The 25,804-nt window shown below is 46.6% G+C and overlaps 1 protein-coding gene across 1 annotated transcript in view; it reads right to left on the bottom strand.

The window, feature by feature from the left end:
* YWHAG (tyrosine 3-monooxygenase/tryptophan 5-monooxygenase activation protein gamma) overlaps positions 1 to 25,342 on the bottom strand; it is a 42,616-nt gene extending 17,274 nt beyond the window's left edge. Inside the window, exon 1 of the mRNA XM_038759629.1 lies at positions 25,118 to 25,342. Coding sequence (XP_038615557.1) covers positions 25,118 to 25,204 — 87 coding nt within the window. The 5' untranslated portion in view covers positions 25,205 to 25,342. The remainder of the gene's footprint in view (positions 1 to 25,117) is intronic.
* Between the last annotated feature and the right edge of the window lie 462 nt (positions 25,343 to 25,804).

Raw genomic sequence — 25,804 nt, forward strand, 5'->3', positions numbered from 1 at the left:
ACACTGAAGCTCTAATCAAGTCCGCCTTAATTAGCCATCCCAATATTGCAGCCGTGGATAATCGGAGCAAAAAGAAATGGAGGCATCGCGGACTGTTTAAGACTGTCACAGTAGGAGAGAGATAATCAGCATGGCCTAGTGGCAAGATCGCGGCTCCGGAGTCAGAGGACGTGGGTTCTAATCCCGGCTCCGCCACTTGTCTGCTAGGTGGCCTTGGACAAGTCACTTCACTTCTCTGTGCCTCAGTTCCCTCCTCTGGAAAATGGGGATGAAGACTGCTAGCCCCATGTGGGACAATCTGATTACTTTGCCCAGCGCTTAGAACAGTGCCTGGCACGTAGTAATTAACCAATACCATAATTATTATCATTATGGGGACTTTCAACACACTGCGTTTGTGGCTGGTAGCAAATCTGCTTGGGAAGGACGGCAGAGACAAAGATGATTACCGAGACGATATATTGAGCACTTACTATGTGCACAGCACTGTACTAAGCACTTAGGAGAGTACAAGAGTTTTGGCAGCTACATTGGCAGAAAATGAGGGACAGTTGTGGGGGGGGGGAGAGGACATCATTAGCTCTTCAACAAAGCTCCATAAAGGGTAAGTCTGTAGAAAAAACAGGGATTGGTACAATATGAACAGGTTGGACAGTCTGTGTCATTCAATAGTATTTATTGAGCGCTTACTGGGTGCAAAGCGCTGTACGAAGCACTCAGGGCTCACAGTCTCTAGGAGGGAGGAATGACAGGTACATGAATCCCATTTGCTGGATAAGGAAACCGAGGCCCAGAGAAACCAGTGACTTGCCCACGGTCACCTTACGCTAGACAGGGAAATTGGGTTGAACGTGTAAATTCGCCTGAGAATCAACCTCTAGATGAGAGAAAAATATGTTTTAGATTCTGCCACTTGTCAGCTGTGTGACTATGGGCAAGTCACTTCACTTCTCTGGGCCTCAGTTCCCTCATCTGTAAAATGGGGATTAAGACTGTGAGCCCCCTTGGGACAACCTGATCACCTTGTAACCTTCCCAGCACTTAGAACAGTGCTTTGCACATAGTAAGTGCTTAATAAATGCCATTATCGTTAATGATGCACTCCAACGGATGGTATTAGAAATTTAAAGTCACATCTAGAATGCGAATATTCTACGCTTGACATTTATGCCCACAGATGCGACCCTGCATAGTCAAAAGAACATCTGAATTTTATCTGCACGGACGGACGGAGAGGCCGAGGTGGGAGTGACGCGTTGACCTTCACGATCCAAAGCTGCTGCATAATTTTTATTAAAACACATAGGGGGAACAACTAAAATGAGGCAGTTTTGCTGTCAAATTACAGCGCTGCATCCAGCCCAGAGGCTTTTGTGGCTGGGTCAAATTAAAAACCTCACTGGAATACTAGACTTCAAAATTAAATCAGAATGAAACTAAAGGACCCTCTTACTAGGTGGGCAGATCAGTTCGAAGGCCTTAAGTTAGATTAGCCCAAAATTCTAGTACAAAACGGTTCTTACGTCATGCAACTGTTTTCGCTCTGCAACGCTACACACTAATCTTTAAAATCAACTGGAGGAGTGATTGTATCTTTGCAGAATGGGGCACTTAGTGGGAAACGCATTAAAAAAAATCGATAAATTCTGAGATCATCTCTGCATTTCTGCACCAGCGTGGCACTTTTGCGCTCTTACGTGGTACACTTCTGACTGTGTGGTTTTACTTATTCTACAGTTTGTACATTTCCTCCTATTTGTAACTGATTTATACCAATCTCTCCAACTAGATTAGCAATTCCTCGGACTGGATCATCTAGTATGCTCTCTCTAGTGCTTAGTACAGTGCTCTACACACAGTAGGTGTTCAATACTCCCCCATGCTGGCTTATTACTCTATTTATTTTACTTGTACATATCTATTCTGCGCCCCAGTTACCTCATCCGTAAAACGGGGATAAGAGTGTGAGCCCCGTGTGGGACAGATACTGTTTCCAACCTGATTAACTTGTACCAACTTCAGCGCTTAACACACAGTTCATTTCTTAACAGGTACCATAATTGTTATTATTAATAAAGGCTGGGGTGACATGAAAGGGACTTTTGGGCCATCAAAGTGGGGTGGGGTTCCTCCCGACCCGAAAGAAACACCTCGCCTCCTAAGCTCAGAAATCCTTGTCTATGGGTCTCCTACAAGGTGGCAAGTAGAGCTATTTTAAATGTAAAAATCTTCCAAGATTAGCAAAAAAAAAAATGGATTTCGATGTCTTCCACCCCCCCCCGGTTGATTCTAACTGATGCCAAACAGGTGTGTGGGGATGGGCAGCCCCCCCTTAATGCTGGGGGCTTACAGTGGGGTCGGGGGGAACAGGGATTCCCTTGGAAACAAGATTTCAATAGCACGGTTTTTGTTTTAGGGCAAATTTGCGGCGATGACGGGCTCCTGTGGGACATGCTGTTCTCTAGAAGCCGTAATAATAACTGCGGTTTTTGTTAAGCGCTTACTATGTGCCAGGCACTGTACTAAGTGCTGAGGTGAATACAAGCAAATTGGGGTGGAGACAGTCCCTTCCCCACATGGGGCTCCTGGTCTCAATCCCCATTTTACAGATGTGAAAACTGGGGCCTGAGAAGAGACTTGTCCAAGGTCACCCATCAGATGTGTGGCTGCTCTATTGTAATAATAATAATAATGATGGTTTTCCCTTCCCCACGTGGGGCTCCTGGTCTCAATCCCCATTTTACAGATGTGATAACTGGGGCCTGAGAAGAGACTTGTCCAAGGTCACCCATCAGACATGTGGCTGCTCTATTGTAATAATAATAATAATGACGGTTTTCCCTTCCGCACATGAGGCTCCTGGTCTCAATCCCCATTTTACAGATGTGAAAACTGGGGCCTGAGAAGAGACTTGTCCAAGGTCACCCATCAGACGTGTGGCTGCTCTACTGTAATAATACTAATAATGATGGTTTTTGTTAAGCACTTACTATGTGCAAAGCACTGTTCTAAACACTGGGGAAGTTACAAGGTGATCAGGTTGTTCCACGGGGGGCTCACAGTCTTAATCCCCATTTTCCAGATGAGGTAACTGAGGGCCAGAGAAGCGACTTGCCCAAAGTCACACAGCTGACAGTTGGCGGAGTCGGAATTTGAACCCACGACCTTGGGCTCTTTAATAATAATAATGGCATTTATTAAGCGCTTACTACGTGCAAAGCACTGTTCTAAGTGCTGGGGGATACAAGGTGATCAGGTTGTCCCACGTAGGGCTCACAGTCTTAATCCCATTTTACAGATGAGGTAATTGAGGCACAGAGAAGTTAAGTGGCTTGCCCAAGGCCCCACAGCTGACAAGTGGCGGAGCCGGGATTTATAATAATGATGGCATTTATTAAGCGCTTACTATGTGCAAAGCACTGTTCTAAGTGCTGGGGAGGTTACAAGGCAATCAGGTTGTCCCATGGGGGGCTCACAGTCTTAATCCCTATTTTACAGATGAGGGAACTGAGGCACAGAGAAGTGAAGTGAGTTGCCCAAAGTCACAACTGGCAATTGGCGGAACGAGGATTTGAATCCATGACCTCTGACTCCAAAGCCCGTGCTCTTTCCACTGAGAGCCACGCTGCTTCTCCAAACTCTCCCAAACGCTCAGTGCAGTGGTCCGCACGGAGTAAGAGCTTAATACGCGCCTGACCTTGGACAAGTCACTTGCCTTCTCTCGGCTTCAGGGTACCTCATTCGTAAAACAGGGTTTAAGACTGAATCCCCATGGGGGACAGGGATTGTGTCCAACCTGATTACGTTCCCCAGTGTTTAGAACAGAGCTTGGCACACGGTAAGCGCTTATCAAGAACCATAATTACCATCAAGCGCTTAGTACAGTGCTCTGCACATAGTAAGCGCTCAATAAATACGATTGATGATCATCGCCAGCTATGTTCGACCAGTCATCAAAAGGCTGCCTCCGTTATCTGCCTACCCAGAACAAGAACTGTGCTGGTAATAATAATAATGATGATAATAATAATAATCATACAAATAATAATTGTGGTGTTAAAAGCTTACTATGTACCAAGCCCTGTTCTAAGCGCTGGGCTAGATACAAACTAATCACGTTGGACACAGTCCCTGTCCCACGTGGGGCTCGCAGTCTCAATCCCCATTGTACAGATGAGGGAACTGAGGCTCAGAGAAGTGACTCGCCCAAGGTCACCCAGCGGACAAGTCACGGAGCCAGGATTAGAACCCAAGTCTTCTGACTCCCAGGCATGTGTTCTTTCCACTAGGCCTCGCTGCTCTCTTGTGGCATTTAAGCCCTTACCCTCCCAAGCGCTTAGAGAAGCAGCATGGCTCAGTGGAAAGAGCACGGACTTTGGAGTCAGAGGTCATGGGTTCAAATCCTGGCTCCGCCACTAGTCAGCTGTGTGACTTTGTTGGGCGAGTCACTTCACTTCTCTGGGCCTCAGTTCCCTCATCTGTAAAAGGGGGATGAAGACTGTGAGCCCCACGTGGGCCAACCTGATTACCGTGTTTCCCCCCGGCGCTTAGAACAGTGCTTGGCACATAGTAAGCGCTTAATAAATGCCATTACTATTATTATTATTACAGCGCTCTGCACATATTAAGTGAGCAATACATATGACTGGCCAATTGCTATATGCCTAAGGAAATTAAGCTTGCATGGAAGGTAGAGTGACAAGCAGTCAATGAATCAATCGATGGCATTTATTGAGCGCTTACAATATGCAGAGCACTGTACTACGTACTTGGGAAAGTAATCATAATAACTGGGGCATTTGTTAAGCGTTTACTACGCGCCAGGCACTGTACTAAGTGCTGAGGTGAATACAAGCAAACTGGATTGGACACAGTCCCTGCCCCATGTGGGGTTCACGGTCCCAGTCCCCATTTTACAGATGAGGGAACTGAGGCACAGGGAAGTGAAGGGACTTGTCCAAGGTCACACAGCAGACGAGTGGCAGGGTCGGGATAAGAACCCACAACCTCTGATTCCCAGGCCCGGGCTCTTCCCAGTAGGCCAAAGATGCCAATGGGCCCCCCTAACCACAGTGCCTAGAAAGATGGGCAGGAAATAACAGATTGTAAACTCCCTGTGGGCAGGGAATGTCTCTACCAACTGTTGCGGCATATTCTCCCAAGCGCTTAGTACGGTGTTCTGCACATAGTAAGCACTCAAATTCCACCGCTGATGATAAACAGATGGTGTGAAGCAGCCTGGTTTCAGTGGAAAGAGTATAGGCCGGGAGTCAGAGGATCTGGGTTCTAATCTTGACTGTTTCTTGTCTGCTGTGTGACCTTGGCCAAGTCACCTAACCTCTCTGTGCCTCCGTTACCTCGTCTGTAAAATGGGGTTCAATTTTAGAGTTAGACTGTGACCCCTACGTGGGATAGGGATAGTGTCCAACCTGATTAGCATGTATCAACCCCAGCGCTTAGAACAGTGCTTGACCACATAATATAAGATTATTTCTTATATATAATAATATATATTATATATAATATATTATATAATATATAAAATAATATATTATAATATATAATATTATTTCTTAATATAAGAAATAGAATGAAATCCTAGTCCATTGTTAACTTGCTATCCAGTTCTATGCACTCTGCTGAGGAATACATTTAAGGTCTAAATCAATAGAAGAACGCATTATAGCGTGCAAAAAGTACTGCTAATTGTCAATGGTATTTGAGCGCTTACTATGCGCAGAGCACTGTACTAAGCACTTGGAAGAGTACAATACAACGGAGTTGGTCGTCACGTTCCCTGCCAGCAAAGAGCTTAAGGTTCAGAGACTCTTCTGAGCACTGTTCTCGACCCAAACTATCACCGTTTCACCTTTCATTCATTCATTTTTATTTATTGAGTGCTGTGCACAAAACACTGTACTAAGCGCTTGGGAGAGTACAATAGGCATTCATTAATTCAATCGTATCTATTGAGCACTTACTGTGTGCAGAGCACTGTACTAAGCGCTTACCCCGCCCACAAAGTTTTGGTAGTCCTGCTCCTTGTTCTTTCAATCGTATTTATTGAGCGCTTACTGTGTGCAGAGCACTGTACTAAGCGCTTGGGAAGTACAAGTTATTGCTATCAGGTATATGTATAATTCTATTGATTTATATTGATGCCTGTAAACTTGTTTTGATGTGAACGTATCTATAATTTTATTTATTTATATTGACGCCTGTTTATTTGTTTTGATGTCTGTCTTCCCCCTTCTGGACTATAAGCTCTGTGTGGGCAGAGATGGTCTCTCTTTATGCCGAATTGTACTTTCCAAGCGCTTAGTACAGTGCTCTGCACACAGTAAGTGCTCAATAAATACAACTGAATGACTGAATGAAAATACTGAATCAGAGACTCCTGTATAGTGACACATCATTAGCAATTTTACACCTTTGAATCATTCGCTCTCCAAAAGTGTTAACGAGTGACAAGGGATGTGGGGAAGCAACAGCAAAGAGAATCCATCGATGGCATTGTTCTTTAATGGTATTTATTAAGTGCTTACTATGTGTCAAACACTGCCCTAAGCACTGGGGTGGCTACAAGCTAATCAGGTTGGACCCAGTCTCTGGCCCAAATAGGGCTCACAGTCTAAACTGGAGGGAGGAGGATTTAATCCCCCTTTTTCAGAAGAGGAAACTGAGGCCCAAAAGAGAAGTGACTTGTCCAAGGTCTCCCACTGTTGGGTAGGGACTGTCTCTATATGTTGCCAATTTGTACTTCCCAAGCGCTTAGTACAGTGCTCTGCACATAGTAAGTGCTCAATAAATGCGATTGATGATGATACAAGCTCAATGGAAAGAGCCCGGACTTAGGAGTCAGAGGTCATGGGTTCAAATCCCAGCTCCGCCACTTGTCAGCTGTGTGACTTTGGGCAAGTCACAACTTCTCTGGGCCTCAGTTACCTAATCTGCAAAATGGGGATTAAGACTGTGCACACCACATGGGACAATCTGATCACCTTGCATCCCTCCAGCACTTAGAACAGTGCTTTGCACATAGTAAGCGCTTAACAAATGCTATCATTGTTATTATTATTACTACTATGTGCAGGGCACCGACCTATATTATTATTACTATATGCAGGGTACCGACCTAAGACCTGGAGAGGATACAACAGAGTTTGTAGGCATGATCCCTGCTCTTGGAGGGGTTACAATCTGGTAGGGGAGAAAGACATTAAAACAACTCGGGGGAAGGAATAAAGTAAAAAAAAAAAAATGAGCACTCAACTGTATGGGTGACGAGGAAGGGCTGAAATAAAATTATAATTTCAATTACCAAGAAAAGCTGGAGTGGGGAGGGGGAGAGAAAAAGACTACGCCACACCTCAGTTGCTTTAAAAAATGGAGTGATTACCCATAGTTACACTCCTACCCAAGGAGGCTAGCGCTCTGGTTCTGATTCATTCATTCATCCATTCAATCGTATTTATTGAGCGCTTACTGTGTGCACAGCACTGTACTGAACGCTTGGGAAGTACAAGTTGGCAACATACAGAGATGGTCCCTACCCAACAGTGGGCTCACAGTCTAGAAGGGGGAGACAGAGAACAAAAACATATTAACAGAATAAAATAAATAGAATATGTACAAGTAAAATAAATAGAGTAATAAATACATACAAACATATAAACATATATAAAGGTGCTGCGGGGAAGGGAAGGAGGTAATATTATTTGAATATATTCCAGGGCACACGGGAATCACCATTAGATCAGCTATTGCATAGTTGTACTTTAAGTATTAAGGAAGAATGTCCTAAGGGGAAAGTCTGAGAAGAGTTGTTATAGATGTAAATCAAAATGTCTATACAGTGCTCCTAGCTCCTACAGTGAAGTAAATGGAAAAACAATTAAGCAGTCTCTTTAGGTTTCTTTGCATGCAAAAATGGACATTCCCCTGAAACTGGGTTTATTAAAATAATTAGCTGATGGGATGATGGATGGACTGCTAATGAAAGCGAAGGAGGGGAAAAACCCCTAAAATAACCAAAAAGAAAAAAAAAGAAAAGAACCCTAGGAATGTCTATATTACCCTTTTGGAAATTTTAGGTGAATCCTAAATTGCCAGTCTTCAGTTCAAATCTTGAAGTCCGTGACAAAATCCAATGCACCTTTACTCTGATGTCATAAGTTTCCATTCCTTCCTCATTATACCAAACATCTTAAATACTGGCAGAGTGTCACACTTAAGTCAGTCTTTTTTGTAAAAAATAAATAAAAATGGTATTTTTTAGGCACTTAGTAGGTGCCGGGCACTTTAGTAAGCACTGGGGTAGATACAAGCTAATCAGGTTGGACACAAGTCCATATGCCAACTTGCACTTCCCAAGCGCTTAGTACAGTGCTCTGCACACAGTCAGCACTCAATAAATGATTGAATGAATCCCCATTTTACAGATGAGGTAATTGAGGAACACAGCAGTGACTTGCCCAAGGTCACACAGCAGACAAATGACGGAATCCCGATTAGAACCCAGGTCCTTCTCGTGGCCTGGTCCTTTGGGGGCAGAAGCACTAGTTTTACCCACCTGAGGACCGAGGCGGTCGGGAGGTATGAGGTGGCCAGAAAGTTGCCCAAGACGATCTTGAATTGTGGAAATAAAAACCGGAAGAGGGTGGGAGAGGTCTGCGCACATCTTTTTGGACTCCATTTGCTCCTCGGGGCTGTGTCTGTGACTAGATACGGCCTGTTTGGTCTCTTGAAATTCTTCCTGAAGTTCTGTTACATTTTTGCCTCCAGCTCCCTCAACATTTTTGTTGCTCTGCCATCCCGTTTCTTGCTTCCTGGGTGCACATCTGATCGCTCCACTCCGATCCTCATCCCCTCACTTTCCCATCTCCCTCTCCTTTTTTTCCCCCTGGCCCCTTGATGTTCCTGTAATTCTTTACCCCCTCCTTTATCCTCCTCCTTCTGGTCTTGGAATTGCCAGCCAGCTTCTACCCCCAAGCCATCTGCCTTCCTTTTTCAGCTCATCTCTCTCCCCATTTCCTCTCCTCCTATCCCTTCCCAAATCCTTTCTGCTCCCAAGATCTTTCCCTCCTGAGAGCACTTCCCCTTCCCACGGGAGTCTAGTGGCTTCCAGAAGGCTTATGGAAGAAATGGGGGTAGGGCTCAAAATCTCCTCAAAATCTCCGAGGCAGACGTGAATACCCTTTTCCTGAAACCGCCCTTTGTCCCATTTTTACAACTTTTATTTTACTCATCTCTTGGACTAATGAGAAGATTACCAAACTGGAATGAGGCAGCATTTTTTTTTCTACACAGTAAGCGCTCAATAAATACAATCGAATGAATGAATAATAATGGTATTTGTTAAGCGCTTACTATGTGCCAAGCATTGTTCTAAGCACTGGGGTAGATACGAGGTTATCAGGTTGTCCCACGTGGGGCACACAGTCTTAATACCCATTTTACAGATGAGGCGACTGAGGCACAGAGAGGTTACGTGACTTGCCCAAAGTCACATCGCTGACAAGCGGTGGAGCCGGGATTAGAACCCACAACCTCTGACTCCCAAGCCTGGGCTCTTTCCACTAAGCCACGCTGTTTTCTCCAGCCAGGCCAAGGTCACACAACAGACAAGTGTAGAGCCGGTATTAAAATCCTGGTCCTCTGACAGCCAAGCCCAGGTTCTTTCCACCGAGTCACCCTGCCTCTCAGTGCAGCACTGAAATACAATTATTATTATTATTATTATTATTATTATTATTATTATTATTATTATTAGGGCAGACCAAAAACTCCAGTCTCATATGCTTGGGAGCCACAGGGCCTTCATTCATTCAGTTGTATTTACTGAGCGCTTACTGTGTGCAGAGCACTGTACTAAGCACTTGGGAGAATACAATATAACAATAAACAGGCAATCCCTGCCCACAGCGAGCTTACACTCTAGAGGGGGAAATAGACATTAATATAAATTACAGCTATGGACATAATATGTACATTAATAGATACGTCCTTATGCATTCTTTCCCCTCCTCCCCCTCTCCATCCCCCCCAGCCTTACCTCCTTCCCTTCCCCACAGCACCTGTATATAATGTATATATGTTTGTATGTATTTATTACTCAATTTATTGATTTACTTTACTTGTACATATTTATTTTATTTATTTTATTCTGTTAATATGTTTTGTTTTGTTCTCTGTCTCCCCCTTCTAGACTGTGAGCCCACTGTTGGGTAGGAACCGGCTCTACATGTTGCCAACTTGTACTACCCAAGCGCTTGGTACAGTGCTCTGCACACAGTAAGCGCTCAATAAATACGATTGATTGATTGTACATATTTATTCTATTTATTTTATTCTGTTAATATGTTTCATTTTGTTCTCTGTCTCCCCCTTCTAGACTGTGAGCCCATTGTTGGGTAGGGACCGGCTCTATATGTTGCCAACTTGTACTTCCCAAGGGCTTGGTACAGTGCTCTGCACACAGTAAGCGCTCAATAAATACGATTGAATGAATGAATTCTTCCCAGATGCCCCCTAAGTCATGTGACTTCTCCCTTTCAGGAACACCTGTACCCTTTCAAAGGATTTAACCTTTTCCAAAGAAGCTCAATTCTTCTTCAAGGAATCCCCCACCTGATCACGTACGTTGTAGGGACCCGATAAAGCCACCACCAACCCCGGCAGAGCCTTTTCAAATTCATCATCATCATCAATCGTATTTATTGAGCGCTTACTGTGTGCGGAGCACTGGACTAAGCGCTTGGGAAGTACAAATTGGCAACACATAGAGACAGTCCCTACCCAACAGTGGGCTCACAGTCGAAAAGGGGGAGACAAAACCAAACATACTAACAAAATAAAATAAAACCTCATCATCATCATCATCATCAATCGTATTTATTGAGCGCTTACTATGTGCAGAGCACTGTACTAAGCGCTTGGGAAGTACAAATTGGCAACATATAGAGACAGTCCCTGCTCAACAGTGGGCTCACAGTCTAAAAGGGGGAGACAGAGAACAAAACCAAACATACTAACAAAATAAAATAAATAGAATAGATATGTACAAATGAAATAAATAAATAGAGTAAAAAATATGTACAAACACATATACAGGTGCTGTGGGGAAGGGAAGGAGGTAAGATGGGGGGGGAATCGAAGCCATTTTCTAGTTGCCGCGTCACACTCAGCTGTTCGGGGCGCATTTCTCTTTCGTTAGGCCATCAGGGCGGTGATTTCAGCTGCCCGCTACTGTCACGGTCACATTTCAAGCCCTTTCAGCCGGCCGGCCTTGCGGAGGGAGGGCCCGGGGCTGCCGCTCAGTAGTCCCAGGCTCCAGTATCAGCCTGGCCACTGGCCAGCTGAATGACCCTCCCCTCACGCCCCAGACGGGTCACTTACCCTGTCACAGAGGAAGCTCCTCGGGAGAGAGCTGCTGAGAGCTCACCTCCTCCAGGAGGCCTTCCCAGACTGAGCCCCTTCCTTCCTTTCCCCCTCGTCCCCCTCTCCATCCCCCCCCATCTTACATCCTTCCCTTCCCCACAGCACCTGTATATATGTATATATGTTTGTACATATTTTTTTTACTCTATTTATTTATTTTATTTGTACATATCTATTCTATTTATTTCATTTTGTTAGTATGTTTGGTTTTGTTCTCTGTCTCCCCCTTTTAGACTGTGAGCCCACTGTTGGGTAGGGACTGTCTCTATATGTTGCCAATTTGTCCTTCCCAAGCGCTTAGTACAGTGCTCTGCACATAATAAGCGCTCAATAAATATGATTGATGATGATGATGATGAGCAGGGAACAGGTCGCTTTACTCCGTCCTTCCCCAGCATCTAATACAGTGCCCTGAACCAAGTGTCCAAACCGATTAGCTTGTATCTGTATTTTTAGACTGTGAGCCCACTGTTGGGTAGGGACTGTCTCTATATGTTGCCAAGTTGTACTTCCCAAGCACTTAGTACGGTGCTCTGCACACAGTAAGCGCTCAATAAATACGACTGATTGATTGATTGTATCTGCCACAGTGCTTAGAACAGTGCTTGGCACATAAGCGCTTAACAAGCACCACAATTATCATTATTAAGTAGTGCTCAATAAGTGCTATTACTTTGGTTTTGTTGTCTGTCTCCCCCTTCTAGACTGTGAGCCCATTGTTGCGTAGGGGCCGTCGCTATACGTTGCCGACCTGTACTTCCCTATCGTGTAGTACAGTGCTCTGCACACAGTAAGCGCTCAATAAATACAACTGAATGAATGAACATTCTGGACCTCGGTTTTCTCATCTGTAAAATGGGGAGAATATATCTGCCTCACCTCAGCTCTTCGGTTCTGAATCCTATGTGGGCCAGAACTGTGTCCAAAGTGAACATTTTAATAATGATGGCATTTATTAAGCGCTTACTACGTGCAAGGCACTGTTCTAAGCGCTGGGGAGGATACAAGGTGATCAGGCTGTCCCATGTGGGGCTCACAGTCTTAATCCCCATTTTAGAGATGCGGGAGAACTGAGACCCAGAGAAGTTAAGTGACTTGCCCAAAGTCACACAGCTGACAAGTGGCAGAGGCAGGATTTGAACCCATGACCTCTGACTCCAAAGCCCGGGCTCCTTCCACTGAGCTTCTCTAGTACTTAACGCATATTAAGAGCTGAATACCAGAATTACAATACAAATGCAAAACCGTTAAACAAAAACTTGATGCCCTACTAGATTTGGTTTCGGATTTGTGGTGGATGAAAGGGAGACACATTCCCTGCATAATAATAATAATAATGATGGCATTTATTAAGCACTTACTATGTGCAAGGCACTGTTCTAAGCGCTGGGGAGGTTACAAGGAGATCAGGTTGCCCCATGTGGGGCTCACGGTCTTAATCCCCATTTTAGAGATGAGGAAACTGAGGGCCAGAGAAGTTAAGTGACTTGCCCAAAGTTACACGGCTGACAAGTGGCGTAGGCGGGATTTGAACCCACGACCCCTGACTCCAAAGCCCGGGCTCTTTCCACTGAGCTTCTCTAGTACTTAAGGCATATTAAGAGCTGAATACCAGAACTACAATACAAATGCAAAAGCGTTAAGCAAAAACTTGATGTCCTACTAGATTTGGTTTCGGATTTGTGGTGGATGAAAGGGAGACAGGACAAATGACTGCAGAACAGGAGCAACAGCTTGGCCCAGTGGAAAGGGCACGGGCCTGGGGGTCATGGGACCTGGGTTCTAATCCCGTCTCTGCCATGTCACTGCTGGGTGACCTTAGGTAGGTCACTTAAGTTCTCTGTGCCTCAGTTCCCTCATCTGCAAAAATGGGGATTCAATCCTCCTACTGAAGCCCCATGTGGGAGACTTGAGCAGCGTGGCTCAGTGGAACGAGCACGGGCTTTGGAGTCAGGGGTCATGGGTTCGAATCCCAGCTCTGCCACTTGTCAGCTGTGTGACTTTGGGCAAGTCACTTCACTTCTCTGTGCCTCAGTTCCCTCACCTGTAAAACGGGGATTAAGACTGTGAGCCCCCCATGGGACAACCTGATCTCCTTGTGGCTCTTTCCACTGAGCCATGGTTCTTCTCATAATAATAATAATAATAATAATGACGGTATTTGTTAAGTGCTTACTATGTCCCAGGCACTGTACTGAGCCCTGTGGGGGATACAAGCAACTCGGGTTGGACATAGACCCAGTCCCACGTGGGGCTCACAGTCTCAATCCCCATTTTACAGATGAGGTCACCGAGGCCCAGTGAAGTGAGTCTCCTCGTCATTATGTATATATCTCTAATTCTATTCATTTATTTTGATAGTATTGACGCCTGTCTACTTGTTTTATTTTGTTGTCTGTCTCCTCCTTCTAGACTGTGAGCCCGTTGTTGGGTAGGGATTGTCTCTGTCGCCGAATTGTACTTTCCAAGTGCTTAGTACAGTGCCCTGCACACAATAAGCGCTCAATAAATGCGACAATGAATGAATGTAACCTCCCCAGCGCTTAGAACAGTGGTTTGCACATAGTAAGCGCTTAATAAATGCCATCATATTATTATTACCTCATAGCAAGCGCTTAACAAATAACATTATTAACAACATACAGGGCTGAATCTTATCTCTTTCTAGCAAATTAGCATCCTAACCGGAGGCCTACCCCTAAATTACTCTCCCTTCTTTTTTTTTTTTTGCTCAGCTTTTCCAGTATGTGATCCTAAGATTAAAACATTTCCTCAGCATTTGATGCAATGATCTAAGAGCGATGATCGGTCAAATTCCCAATCAACACCTTCAAAGCATTCAGAGGAAAGAAGGTTTTTCCACAAAACGCTCGAAGGGCACTCCGGTACCATTTAGACGAGTCTGGTCGTCAAAACTAGAGCTTGCCTGGGAGACCAACAGAAAACAACGGCCTCCAGATCTCAGGTGGGAGGAAACAGAAGAGAGCTTAGGAGGGGGAACGGAAAAAATCTCTCATCTCCCTACCATCCATGCCTCCCACGCCCCCTAAAAATTGAGGTCTTTATCTTTACACTTGGTCTCTCCCCCTTTCCGAATCTAATTTCGGTGCCCATTTTCCCAGCTACATTGTGAACTCCTGAGGGCAGGGACTATGTGTACTAACACTATTGCTCTCTCCCAAGTGTTTGGTACAGAGCCTAGCATTACACTGTTCAGTAAATCTGACGGACTTTAGTCTGATCTTGGTCAGCATTCTTCGGCTTTGCCAAGTCGATAAAGACCACATATATGGGAGTGTTGAGGAGGAAGACACAAGCAATGGAGCTGGAGAAAGATGATCCGAAAGCCATAAACGAACAGTTTTCAAGTAAACATAAAAATCTATTCAATAAATACGATTGAATGAATGAATGAATTCAGGATATTTTGCTGCCGGCTCTTCAGTCACGAACGGCCTTGTAAATAACCGTGCTATGTTTTAAGCACTTATTCTATGCCCACTACTACGCACTAGGGAAGATACAGTGGGATCAACTAACTGTGGGAGTCCTTCCTAGCGCTTAGAACAGTGCTTTGCACACAGTAAGCGCTTAACAAATGCCATTATTATTATTATTCAAGGCTCATCTAAGTCTCCATCTACACCCCTTCCCTTGGAGAATTCATTCCCTCCCAAAGCTTCAACTACCACCTCTACGCGGCTGATTCCCAAATCCACTTCTCCAGTCAGTCAATGGGTCCTATTTGTTGAGCATTTACCATGCAGAGCACTGTAATAAGTGCTTGGAAGAGTACAACAGGACAATAAGCAGACCTATTCCCTGCCCTCAATGAGCTTACAGTCTATAGGGGGGAGCCCTGACCTCTCCCTTTCTGCAATCTCGTATTTCCTCTTGCCTTCAAGACATAGCCCACCGACACAAATGGAACTCCTTATCTTCCCACTCAAACCCTGGCCTCCCAATGATTTTCCCAGCACTGTAGAGAGAATCACCATCCTTCCTGTCTCACAAGCCCATAACCTTGGTGTTATCTTTTACTCATCTCTCTCATTCCACTCAAATACTCAATCTACCACTAAATCCTGTCAGTTCAACCTTCACAACATGGCTAAAATCTGCCCTTTCCTCTCCATCCAAACTGCTACCACGTTAATCCACACGCTTATCCTATCCCACCTTGATTATTGTATCAGCGTCCTTGCTGACCTCCCTGCCTCCTGTCTCTCCCCACTCCGGTCCATATTTCACTTGGCTGCCCGGATCATTTTTCTACAAAAACGCTCAGGCCATGTTTCCCCACTCCCCTAGAAACTCCAGGGGTTGCCCATCCACCTCCACATCAAACAGAAACTCCTCACCATCAGCTTTAAAGCAATCACCTTGCCTTCAAACACCTCACTACTCTCCTCCTCCGACCCAGCCCACCCACTCTGCTCCTCTAAAGCCAACTTTCTCACTGTACCTCTATCTATCTCGCTGCCGACCTCTTGCCCATGTCACGCCTCTGGCCTGGAATGCCCTCCCTCTTCATATCAAACTGACATTATTCTCCCCACCTTCATTCAAAGCCTTATTGAAGGCATACCTCTTCCAAATGGTCTTCCCTAAACCCTCATATTTCCTCTTTTCCCACTCTCTTCTGCATTGCCCTGACTTGCTCCCTTTATTCACCCCTCTCTCAGCCCCACAACACTTATGTCCATATCCTTAATATATTTATTTATATTAATGCTTGCCCCCCCTCTAGACTGTGAGCTAGCTCACCGGGCATGGAATATGTCTACCAACTCTGTCATATTGTCCTCTCCCAAGCACTTAGTACAGAACTCTGCACAGAGTAAGCACCAATAAATAACAATAATGATGGTATTTGTTAAGCGCTTACTATGTGTGAAGAACTGTTCTAAGCGCTGGAATAAATACGACTGATCAGGTTGGACACAGTCCCTGTCCCACATAATAGGGCTCACCGTCTAAAAGTAGCCACTCACCCAATCGATGGTATGTGCTGAATACTTACTGGTGAAGACTGTGAGCCCCACGTGGGACAACCTGATCACCTTCTTTCCCCTCCAGCACTTAGAACAGTGCTTTGCACATAGTAAGCGCTTAACAAATACCATCATTATTATTATTATCTCCTGCTACTTTCTGCATCACCCTGTCTTACTCCCTTGGCTCTTCCCCCTTCCGGCCCCACAGCACTTACGTACATAACTGTCATTTTATTTGTATTGATGTCTGTCTCTCCCGGCAGACTGTAAGCTCATTGTGGGTTGGGAAGGAGTCTGATTATTGCTGTATTGTCCTCTCCCAAGCATGCACACGGTAAGCGCTGAATAAATATGATTGAACGAATGAATTCCCACATTCTCACATCTTCAGGGGTGTCCATCCTACAATCCCATCGGCGCACACACTCCCACCCCCACACCCAGGCTGACTCAGCGCTTCAAATCCAGGTCCGAGTTTCCCTCCCTTTCTACAGTTCCCACAGGCCGGATTTTGCAGGCCTCCTGCAACTGGGTCTATCTCCGAGTGGACTCCCTGTCCAGATAAAATGTTTCCGGCAATCTAGGCCAAGATATTCACTTCAGGATTTAAAGGGCGTGTGGGCTGATCAGAGGAGCGGGGCAGGACTATTTTTGAGGGTTCAAGACCTAACAGGACCAGGGAATCCAAAGGATGGGGTCTGGGGAACGGCCGGCTATTTGGGATTTCTGCCATAAAGATGACCGATGCAGTCTGAGAAGCAGTGTGGCCTAGTGGAAAGAGCCCGGGGCTGGGAGTCAGAGGCTCCGCCGCTGGTCTGCTGGAAGACCGTGGGCAAGTCACTTCTCTGTGCCTCATTTTCCTCAGCTGTAAAACGGGGGCTAATAATTATGGTATTTAAGCGCTTACTACGTGCCACTCATTGTTCAAAGCGCTGGGGTAGATACAAGCCAATCGGGTTGGACACAGTCCCCTGCCCCACGTGGGGCTCACAGTCTCAATCCCCATTTTACAGATGAGGTAACTGAGGCCCAGAGAAGGAAAGTGACCTGCCCAAGGTCACACAGCAGACAAGTGACAGAGCCGGGATTAAACCCATGACCTTCTAACCCCCAGGCCCGGGCTCTATCCACTATGCCACGCTGCTTCTCAGACCCCATTCCCTCCTCCCTAGACTCTGAGCTCCATGTGGGACAGGGATTGTATCCAACCTTGTATTTACCCCAGTGCTCAGAACAGTGCTTGGCACATCGTAAACGCTTAAAAAATAACCATTAAAAACAAGCAAACCCCATCATGCCCCAAGGATCCAACTGAAGGGGGATGGGAGATAAATCAATCAGCCAGTCAGTTCACACAGCCCTGGAGGGAGGGGACGATTCCCATCACATGAGCGAGGAGAGCGGTTGGCGGCCCTCCACCCCTAAAACTAGATATTAGAGGCATCACAGCTCTCCATTAATGATAATGGTTATTGATCCGGCCATCCTGGACCAGACGCCAGTGGGAACCAAAAAGCAAATTTTCAGATAAGTCGCAACGGTCTTAGAGCATCTGTTTGTCCACGATTGCTCTTAATAACGATAAAAAAGCAACGTTATCCTCCCCCACCCTGGTTCAACAGAACTGGTTGACGTCGCAGATTGTTGCTCGCTGCTTGAAGGAGAAAGAGAGGGTTGCTCTGATGGGTGGCTTCAAGTGCCACCAGCCCCCCATTGGAAAAAAAATTCACCAGCTGGCCGGACATGCAGATCTACTAATTAGCAGCACCAGATTCTCCCAAACTCATTTTTTTTAAACAGATCAGCACAGGCGAGGTGGAATGTAAATTCCCTACATATCGAGTGCACAAAGTACCCAATAAATACAAATGTATTTACTGAGCACCGTACTAAGGGTTTGGGAGAGGACGATGCAAGAATGGGTAGACACACTCCCTATCCTGTCCTCATCTGAATCTCTAATTGCAATCTTTGGAGCAAGGGGGGTCCTCAATGACCATGGTGGGTTAACTGAATTTATAACTAAATTGCAGCTATTAATCACATTTAAGGCCTGCGGCAGCCAAAGACAAATAAAACCCAGAAGAAAATTCTCAGTTTCCTCTGAACGGTGATGGGGTACAAGCAAGTCCCCATTATGATAAATATCGTTATTACTGGGGTGACTATATTGCTGTTTATCAAGCGCTCGGCATTGTGCTATGCACTGGCGTGGATACAAGATCACCATGGTAACCAGCTGAAGCTGACTTAGGCTTAGAGGTAATAATAATATTGGCATACTGAGCACTTGTTTTGTACCAAGCTCTATACTAGGGCTGAGGTGGATACAATAAATGCAGAAGAGACCCGACCCCTGTCCCACATGGGGCTGTATAGTCTAAGCTTTCGGTATTGCAACGATTCCCCAATTTAACAAATTCAGTCGTAAGAAATTCAGGCTGAAATCCAGTTTCATCTGACCGTTTTTAAATATCAAGCATCCTTCAGGGATCAAAAAATATCAACGTATGTGAAACCTTCATGAACATTCGGTGCTGGGCTTCTGATGTACATTCTACCATTACAGCCAACCTGCTAACTGCTACAAAAAAAAAAAGTATTAAAATTTATGGAACTCCAAACCGGAATTGGGGCGATGAGCTGGGAAACGGGCTTAGAGGTAAATGCTTTGCACATCAGGCAGCACCTGAAATATACCCATTTGTAGGACAGGAAGAAGTCCTTTGGCCAAGAACAGTCACCTCAGGGCGGGGTGCGGTGAAGTTTTCCGCTCTTCCTTACTTTTCTGCATTACCTTGGCTATCACCGCCCGGCCCGGGCGCATTGCAGCCTCGATGTCATCAGGTGTGACATCACTACGGGGTTGCTATGGAAACGAATGCGAGGTCAAAGCTCCCCCTAAAAACGTGAAGGGTCAAAACTCTCTCCGACACCAATTCGTTCGGAGGGGTCCGGCTAAGGAGTGCCCGAACCTTAAAACCCAACAGTACAAAGCGGAATTTCATTTCTAAAAAGGCGAGGTAAACTTCAATCCAATGCATCAGGGCTGGACCTCTTCATTAGATTGGTTTTTCACTTTAAAATTGAAAAAAAAAAACCCAACAGATACAAAATTGCTCTACCACCACCCCAAAAATCCCAACGTGGAAAGGTTTCCGCACCGCCAGCTTTAATGAACTGGGGGTGACTCAGTAGTGCTTTTAAAATTCTAGCAATGGCTATACTGCCTAATTAAAAAGGTTTAATATACTTGGAACACTTCCCAGCCATCTCGCCCTGAAGATGCACTTAAATACCTTTGTTACATAAAGCATATAAATCATATCTCGAGGCAGTGTGTCAAATATTAGGACAATGAAGCACTCGGAGTCATTAATCAGATTATGAGTTTTCCAGGTTTCATTTAGCGGGGCTGGGAGCCGCCCTCCCCCACTTGGAGACTGTGACAGTCTCGTCTTTTTGATAAATGTAAGGTTACTGACAAAATGGTGCAATATAGGCAGAGATCTGTACCCTGGCCGGGAATGCGACACCGAGATCATCTCTCGCCGACACGAGGACACCCTCGCCTCTTCTTCGAGAATCATAAAAAAAAGGGAGACACCCTCAGTCCCGTCTAACAAACACAAATTAAAAAAAAAAAAAAATCCCACATTTTCCCCTATAGAGCGATCCCTCCCTCCACCCAGTCTAGCCTCTCTGCAGTATGACAAATGCAGAATCTTCTGGAATGACTTGATACCGCCTCCCACGATCGCTTTGTTTGCGAGATCAGATCGGAGAGATGTTTTTTTTTAAAAAACGAAAAAAATTTACAGGCATCTCAACTGATGTGTCACCGCCCTTCAAAACAAAACAAAAAAAAAATACAGCAAATGCCGCAAATTGAACCGGTTTGCTAAATGCACAGCCTTTAAGAAGAAACGCGTGCACTGCCATGTACAAAATACCTGGGGTGGGGAAAGGAGATTGGACGCTTCAGGCGATGAAACAAAAAACGAGAAATGGAAAAGGGACCCCCTTCCCAAATGCAAGAAAAGGGCCAGAGGGAGGGAGGGGATTTGGGGGACAGGAAAGCGGTGGGCCCAGAGTGGCACATCCATCCTGGAGTGATGAGCCTTTTTGCTTCCCCAACCCCGATTTTATATTTTTTTGGGGGGTGGGGGATTTCTGAGATTGCCCGGTTCCTTCCCGAGGGTCCTGGGGTTCGGTCAGGAAGAGCTGTTTTGGGGGAGTGGGAAGAAGGGGATAAAGAGAAAGGATTTGGGGAGGGAATGGGAAAAGGGAGGTAGGGCAAGGCGCCGCCCAGGAATGGGGACAGAGAAAGAGCAACCGCATCCATGCGGTTCCACAAAGGATGCCCCGCCTCCCCACTGGTGTACTGGACACTCCCGGGCGCTTAAGACAGTGCTCGGCACAGGGCAGGCGCTCCACAAATGCCACGGATTGACCGACTGCAAGCCCGTTGTGGGCAGGGAATGGGGCTGCTTAGTATTAATCGGGTTTATTGAGCGCTTACTGTGTGCGAAGCACTGGACTGACTGCTATTTGCTGTACTGTCCTCCCCCCAGCGCTTAGTCCAGTGCTGAGCACAGAAAGGGCTCAGTAAATACGACTGAACGAGCAGAGGACTGGACTAAGCGCTTCTTGCTGTATTATCCTCTCCCCAGCGCTTAGTCCAGTGCTCTGAGCACAAAAAGGGCTCAGTAAATACGGCTGAATGATCAAGGCACTGAACTAAGCGCTTCGTGCTGTACTGCCCTCTCCCCAGCGCTTAGTCCAGTGCTCCGCGCCCAGGAAGCGCTCAGTACATACGATGAAACGAACCGGGCGCTTGCTAGGTGCGAGGCACTGGGCTAAGCGTTTGACAATGTCTGGCTGCCTGGCCCACCGGGGGATTACAGTACCATTCGTTCAATCGTATTTATTGAGCGCTTACTGTGTGCTGAGCACTATACTAAGCGACGGATATGGACGCAGATGTTGTCGAACTGGACTTTCCAAGCGCTTAGCCCAGTGCTCTGCACACAGTGAGCGCGTCCCTGCCTCCTTCTAGACTGTAAACCCGTTATTGGGCAGGGGCTGTCTCTATCTGTCGCCCAACTGGGCTTCCCCAGCGCTTAGTCCAGTGCTCTGCACACAGTTAGCGCTCAATAAATAGGATGGAAAGAATGAATCAGTAAATACGAATGAATGTGAGCTGGGCTATACATGTCTCTACATGTTATCGACTTGTACTTCCCAAGTGCTTAGTCCAGTGCTCTGCACACAGTGGGCGCTCAATAAATACGACTGAATGAATGAATCAGTGAATACGAATGAATGTGAGCCCATTGTTGGGCTATACGTTATCGACTTGTACTTCCCCAGCGCCTAGTACAGTGCTCTGCACACGGTCGGCGCTCAATAAATAGGATGGAATGAATGAATCAGTAAATACGAATGAATGTGAGCCCGTTGTTGGGCTATTATGTTATCGACTTGTACATCCCAAGCGCTTAGTACAGTGCTCTGTACTCAGTAAGCTCTCAATAAATACGATGGAATGAAACGAATAAATGCCAGCCCGTTGTTGGGCTATATATATGTATGTCTATATGTTACCGACTTGTACATCCCAAGCGCTTAGTATAGTGCTCAGCACACAGTCAGCGCTCAATAAATAGGATGGAATGAAACGAATGAATGCCAGCCCGTTGTTGGGCCATATATATGTCTATATGTTATCGACTTACACATCTCAAGCGCTTAGTCCAGTGCTCAGCACACAGTCAGCGCTCAATAAATAGGGTGGAATGAATGAATGAATGCTGGGGGGGGGGGGATGAAAAGCGCGATGGAATGAATGATTCGGTAAATACGAATGAATGTGAGCCCGTTGTTGGGCTACATATATGTCTATACGTTATCGACTTGTACATCCCAAGCGCTTAGTACAGTGCTCCGCACACAGTCAGCGCTCAATAAATAGGATGGAATGAAACGAATGAATGCCAGACCGTTGTTGGGCTACATATGTCCATACGTTATCGACTTGTACATCCCAAGCGCCTAGTCCAGTGCTCCCCACACTGTCGGCGCTCAATAAATACGATGGAATGAATCAGTAAATGCGAATGAATGCGAGCCCGTTGCTGGGCTATATATATTCATTCAATCGTATTTATTGAACGCTTACTGTGTGCAGAGCACTGTCCTAAGCTCTTTTTATCCCGCCCAGCATTCAATCATTCCACCCCACCCTATTTATTGAGCGCTGACTGTGTGCTAAGCGCTTGGGAAGTCCAAGTTGGCAACACATAGAGACGGTCCCTACCCAACAGCGGGCTCACAGGCTAGATGTCATCGACTTGTACCTCCCAAGCGCTTAGCACACAGTCAGCGCTCAATAGATAGGGTGGGGTGAGTGAATGAATGTTGGGAGGGGATACAAAGAGCTTAGGACAGTGCTTTGCACCTAGTAAGCGCCCGCTGGTGGGTGGGGACCGTCTCTATATGTTGCCAACTTGGACTTCCCAAGCGCTTAGCACACAGTCAGCGCTCAATAAATAGGGTGGGGTGAATGAATGAATGCTGGGCGGGGATACAAAGAGCTTAGGACAGTGCTTTGCACCTAGTAAGCGCCCGCTGGTGGGTGGGGACCGTCTCTATATGTTGCCAACTTGGACCTCCCAAGCGCTTAGTACAGTGCTCTGCACACAGTAGGCGCTCAATAAATACGGCTGAATGAATGAATGCCACCGTTATTATTAAAGAGCGGTCCAACCGCGCCCCCCGCCCCCTCGGCGCTCAATAAATATGACTGAATGAATGAATGCCACCGTTATTATTAAAGAGCGGTCCAACCGCGCGCCCCCCGCCCCCTCGGCGCTCAATAAATACGGTTGAATGAATCAATCAATCGTATTTAATCAATCAATCGCATTTACTGGGCGCTTACTGTGTGCAGAGCACTGTACTAAGCGCTTGGGAAGTCCAACTTGGCAACATATAGAGACAATTCCTACCCAAAAGCGGGCTCACAGTCTAGAAGAATGACTGAATAAATGCTATTATTATTATTATTAAAGGGCGATCCAACCGCGCCCCCCGCCCAGTACAGAGCCCGGCACGTCGTAGGCGCCCAAGTTTCGGGCGAGGATGGTTCAGTGGCAGAATTCTCGCCTCCCACGCGGGGGACCCGGGTTCGATTCCCGGCCAGTGCAGTGGGAATTTATTTTCCACACCCCAACGAAACGTAAGGGAAAATGTATTACATTCCCTCAATAATAATCAATCGTATTTATTGATCGCTTACTGTGTGCAGAGCACTGTACTAAGCGCTTGGGAAGTCCAAGTCAGCAGCACATAGAGACGGTCCCTACCCAACAGCGGGCTCACAGTTTGGAAATAATAATCATTCCCAACCGACAAGATGATTTTAATGTGATCTAGTATACTATATAGGGTAATAACAAGTCCTTGGTAAAATGGTGAGCACTCAATAGCTACTTGGGTAAGCTCTTAACAAATGCCCCATCATTCCTCCTTCCCTTCCCCACAGCACCTGTATATATGTATGTACATATTTATTACTCTATTTATCTTACTTGTACCTATCTATTTATTTTATTTTGTTAGTACGTTCGGTTTTGTTCTCTGTCTCCCCCTCCTAAGACTGTGAGCCCGCTGTTGGGTGGGGACTGTCTCTGTGTGTTGCCGACTTGGACTTCCCAAGCGCTTAGTCCAGTGCTCTGCACACAGTAAGCGCTCAATAAATACGACTGATGGATGGATTATTATTATAACCGCTTAGTCCAGTGCTCTGCACACAGTAAGCGCTCAATAAATACGATTGATGGATTGATTATTATTATAAGCGCTTGGTCCAGTGCTCTGCACACAGTAAGCGCTCAATAAATACTATTGATGGATTGATTATTATAAGCGCTTAGGCCAGTGCTCTGCACACAGTAAGCGCTCAATACGATTGATGGGTTGATTGATTATTATTATCAGCGCTTAGTCCAGTGCTCTGCACACAGTAAGCGCTCCATAAATACGATTGATGGATTGATTATTATAAGCGCTTAGTGCAGTGCTCTGCACACAGTAAGCGCTCAATACGATTGATGGATTAGCACAGAGCACAGTGCGGGACCGTCTCTCTACGTTGCCAGCGCTCAGTACAATCAATCAATCGCATTTATTGAGCGCTTACTGTGTGCAGAGCACTGTGCTAAGCGCTTGGGAAGCACAAGGCGAAAATGGATTACGTTCTTAAGCTCGTAACAAATGCCATCATTACTATTATAAGCGCTTAGTACAGCGTTCGGCACACGGTAAGCGCTCACCTTTTAGACTGTGAGCCCACTGTTGGGTAGGGACTGTATATGGTGCCAACTTGGGCTTCCCAAGCGCTTAGTAATAATAATAATGGCATTTATTAAGCGCTTACTATGTGCAAAGCACTGTTCTAAGCGCTGGGGAGGTTACAAGGTGATAAGGTACAGCGCTCTGCACACAGTAAGCGCTCAATAAATACGATTGATTGATTGATTGTCTCTCTATGCTGCCAACTTGTACTTCCCAAGCGCTTAGTACAGTGCTCTGCACACAGGAAGCGCTCAGTAACTACGATTGATTGATTGATTGATTGAGTGAGTGAATGCAGGCCGCAGCAGGGGTGGGTCACTCACGTTCTTCATGGCGGCGGCCATGTCGTCGTAGCGCTCCGCCTGCTCGGCCAGCCGGGCCTTCTGCACCAGTTGCTCGCGGTCCACCATGTTGGGGGGCTACGGGGGGGGGTCCCCAAAGCCGGGCGAGCGGCGAGGGAGCGGCCTGGGCCCGCTAGCCACCGAGGCGAACGAAAAATGACCGTCCAACCCGCCGCCACCGCCGCGCACGCGCACTGGAGCTACCGGGCGCCAGGCGGCTGCTGCTGCTACTGCTGCGGCTACTGCGCGCGCCGCGGGCGGACAACCCCCCTCGGGCCCCGCCCACCCCGAGTGACGCGCGCGCGGCCCCGCCCTCCCGCCGCGCGGACCCCTGGGAGTTGGAGTCCGGCCCGGCGGCGCGCCCCGGGCCCGCGCCCGGGGAGGGGACTACAACTCCCAGGGGGCCGCGCGGCGGCGGCGGCCTCCTCCTCTTCTGTGGGGCCCGGGAATTGGGGAGGGGGGCGGTTGCAGCGAAGGGAGGGAGGCTCGCTAATGCACTTCTGGAAGCATCAGCGGGGCGGATTGCTGATTCACTGCCTCTCCTCCGCCCTTCCCCTCAGCCCCCTAACGCCCCCTTTCCCGGCATCCTTTTCGAGGTGCTGCCCACCCCCTGAGGCCACACGCACTGGAAATCAGGCCCCCCGCCCCAAATTTTTTCCTCAGATCAAA

Source organism: Tachyglossus aculeatus, chromosome 17 (genome assembly GCF_015852505.1).
Source record: "Tachyglossus aculeatus isolate mTacAcu1 chromosome 17, mTacAcu1.pri, whole genome shotgun sequence".
Lineage (NCBI taxonomy): Eukaryota > Metazoa > Chordata > Mammalia > Monotremata > Tachyglossidae > Tachyglossus > Tachyglossus aculeatus.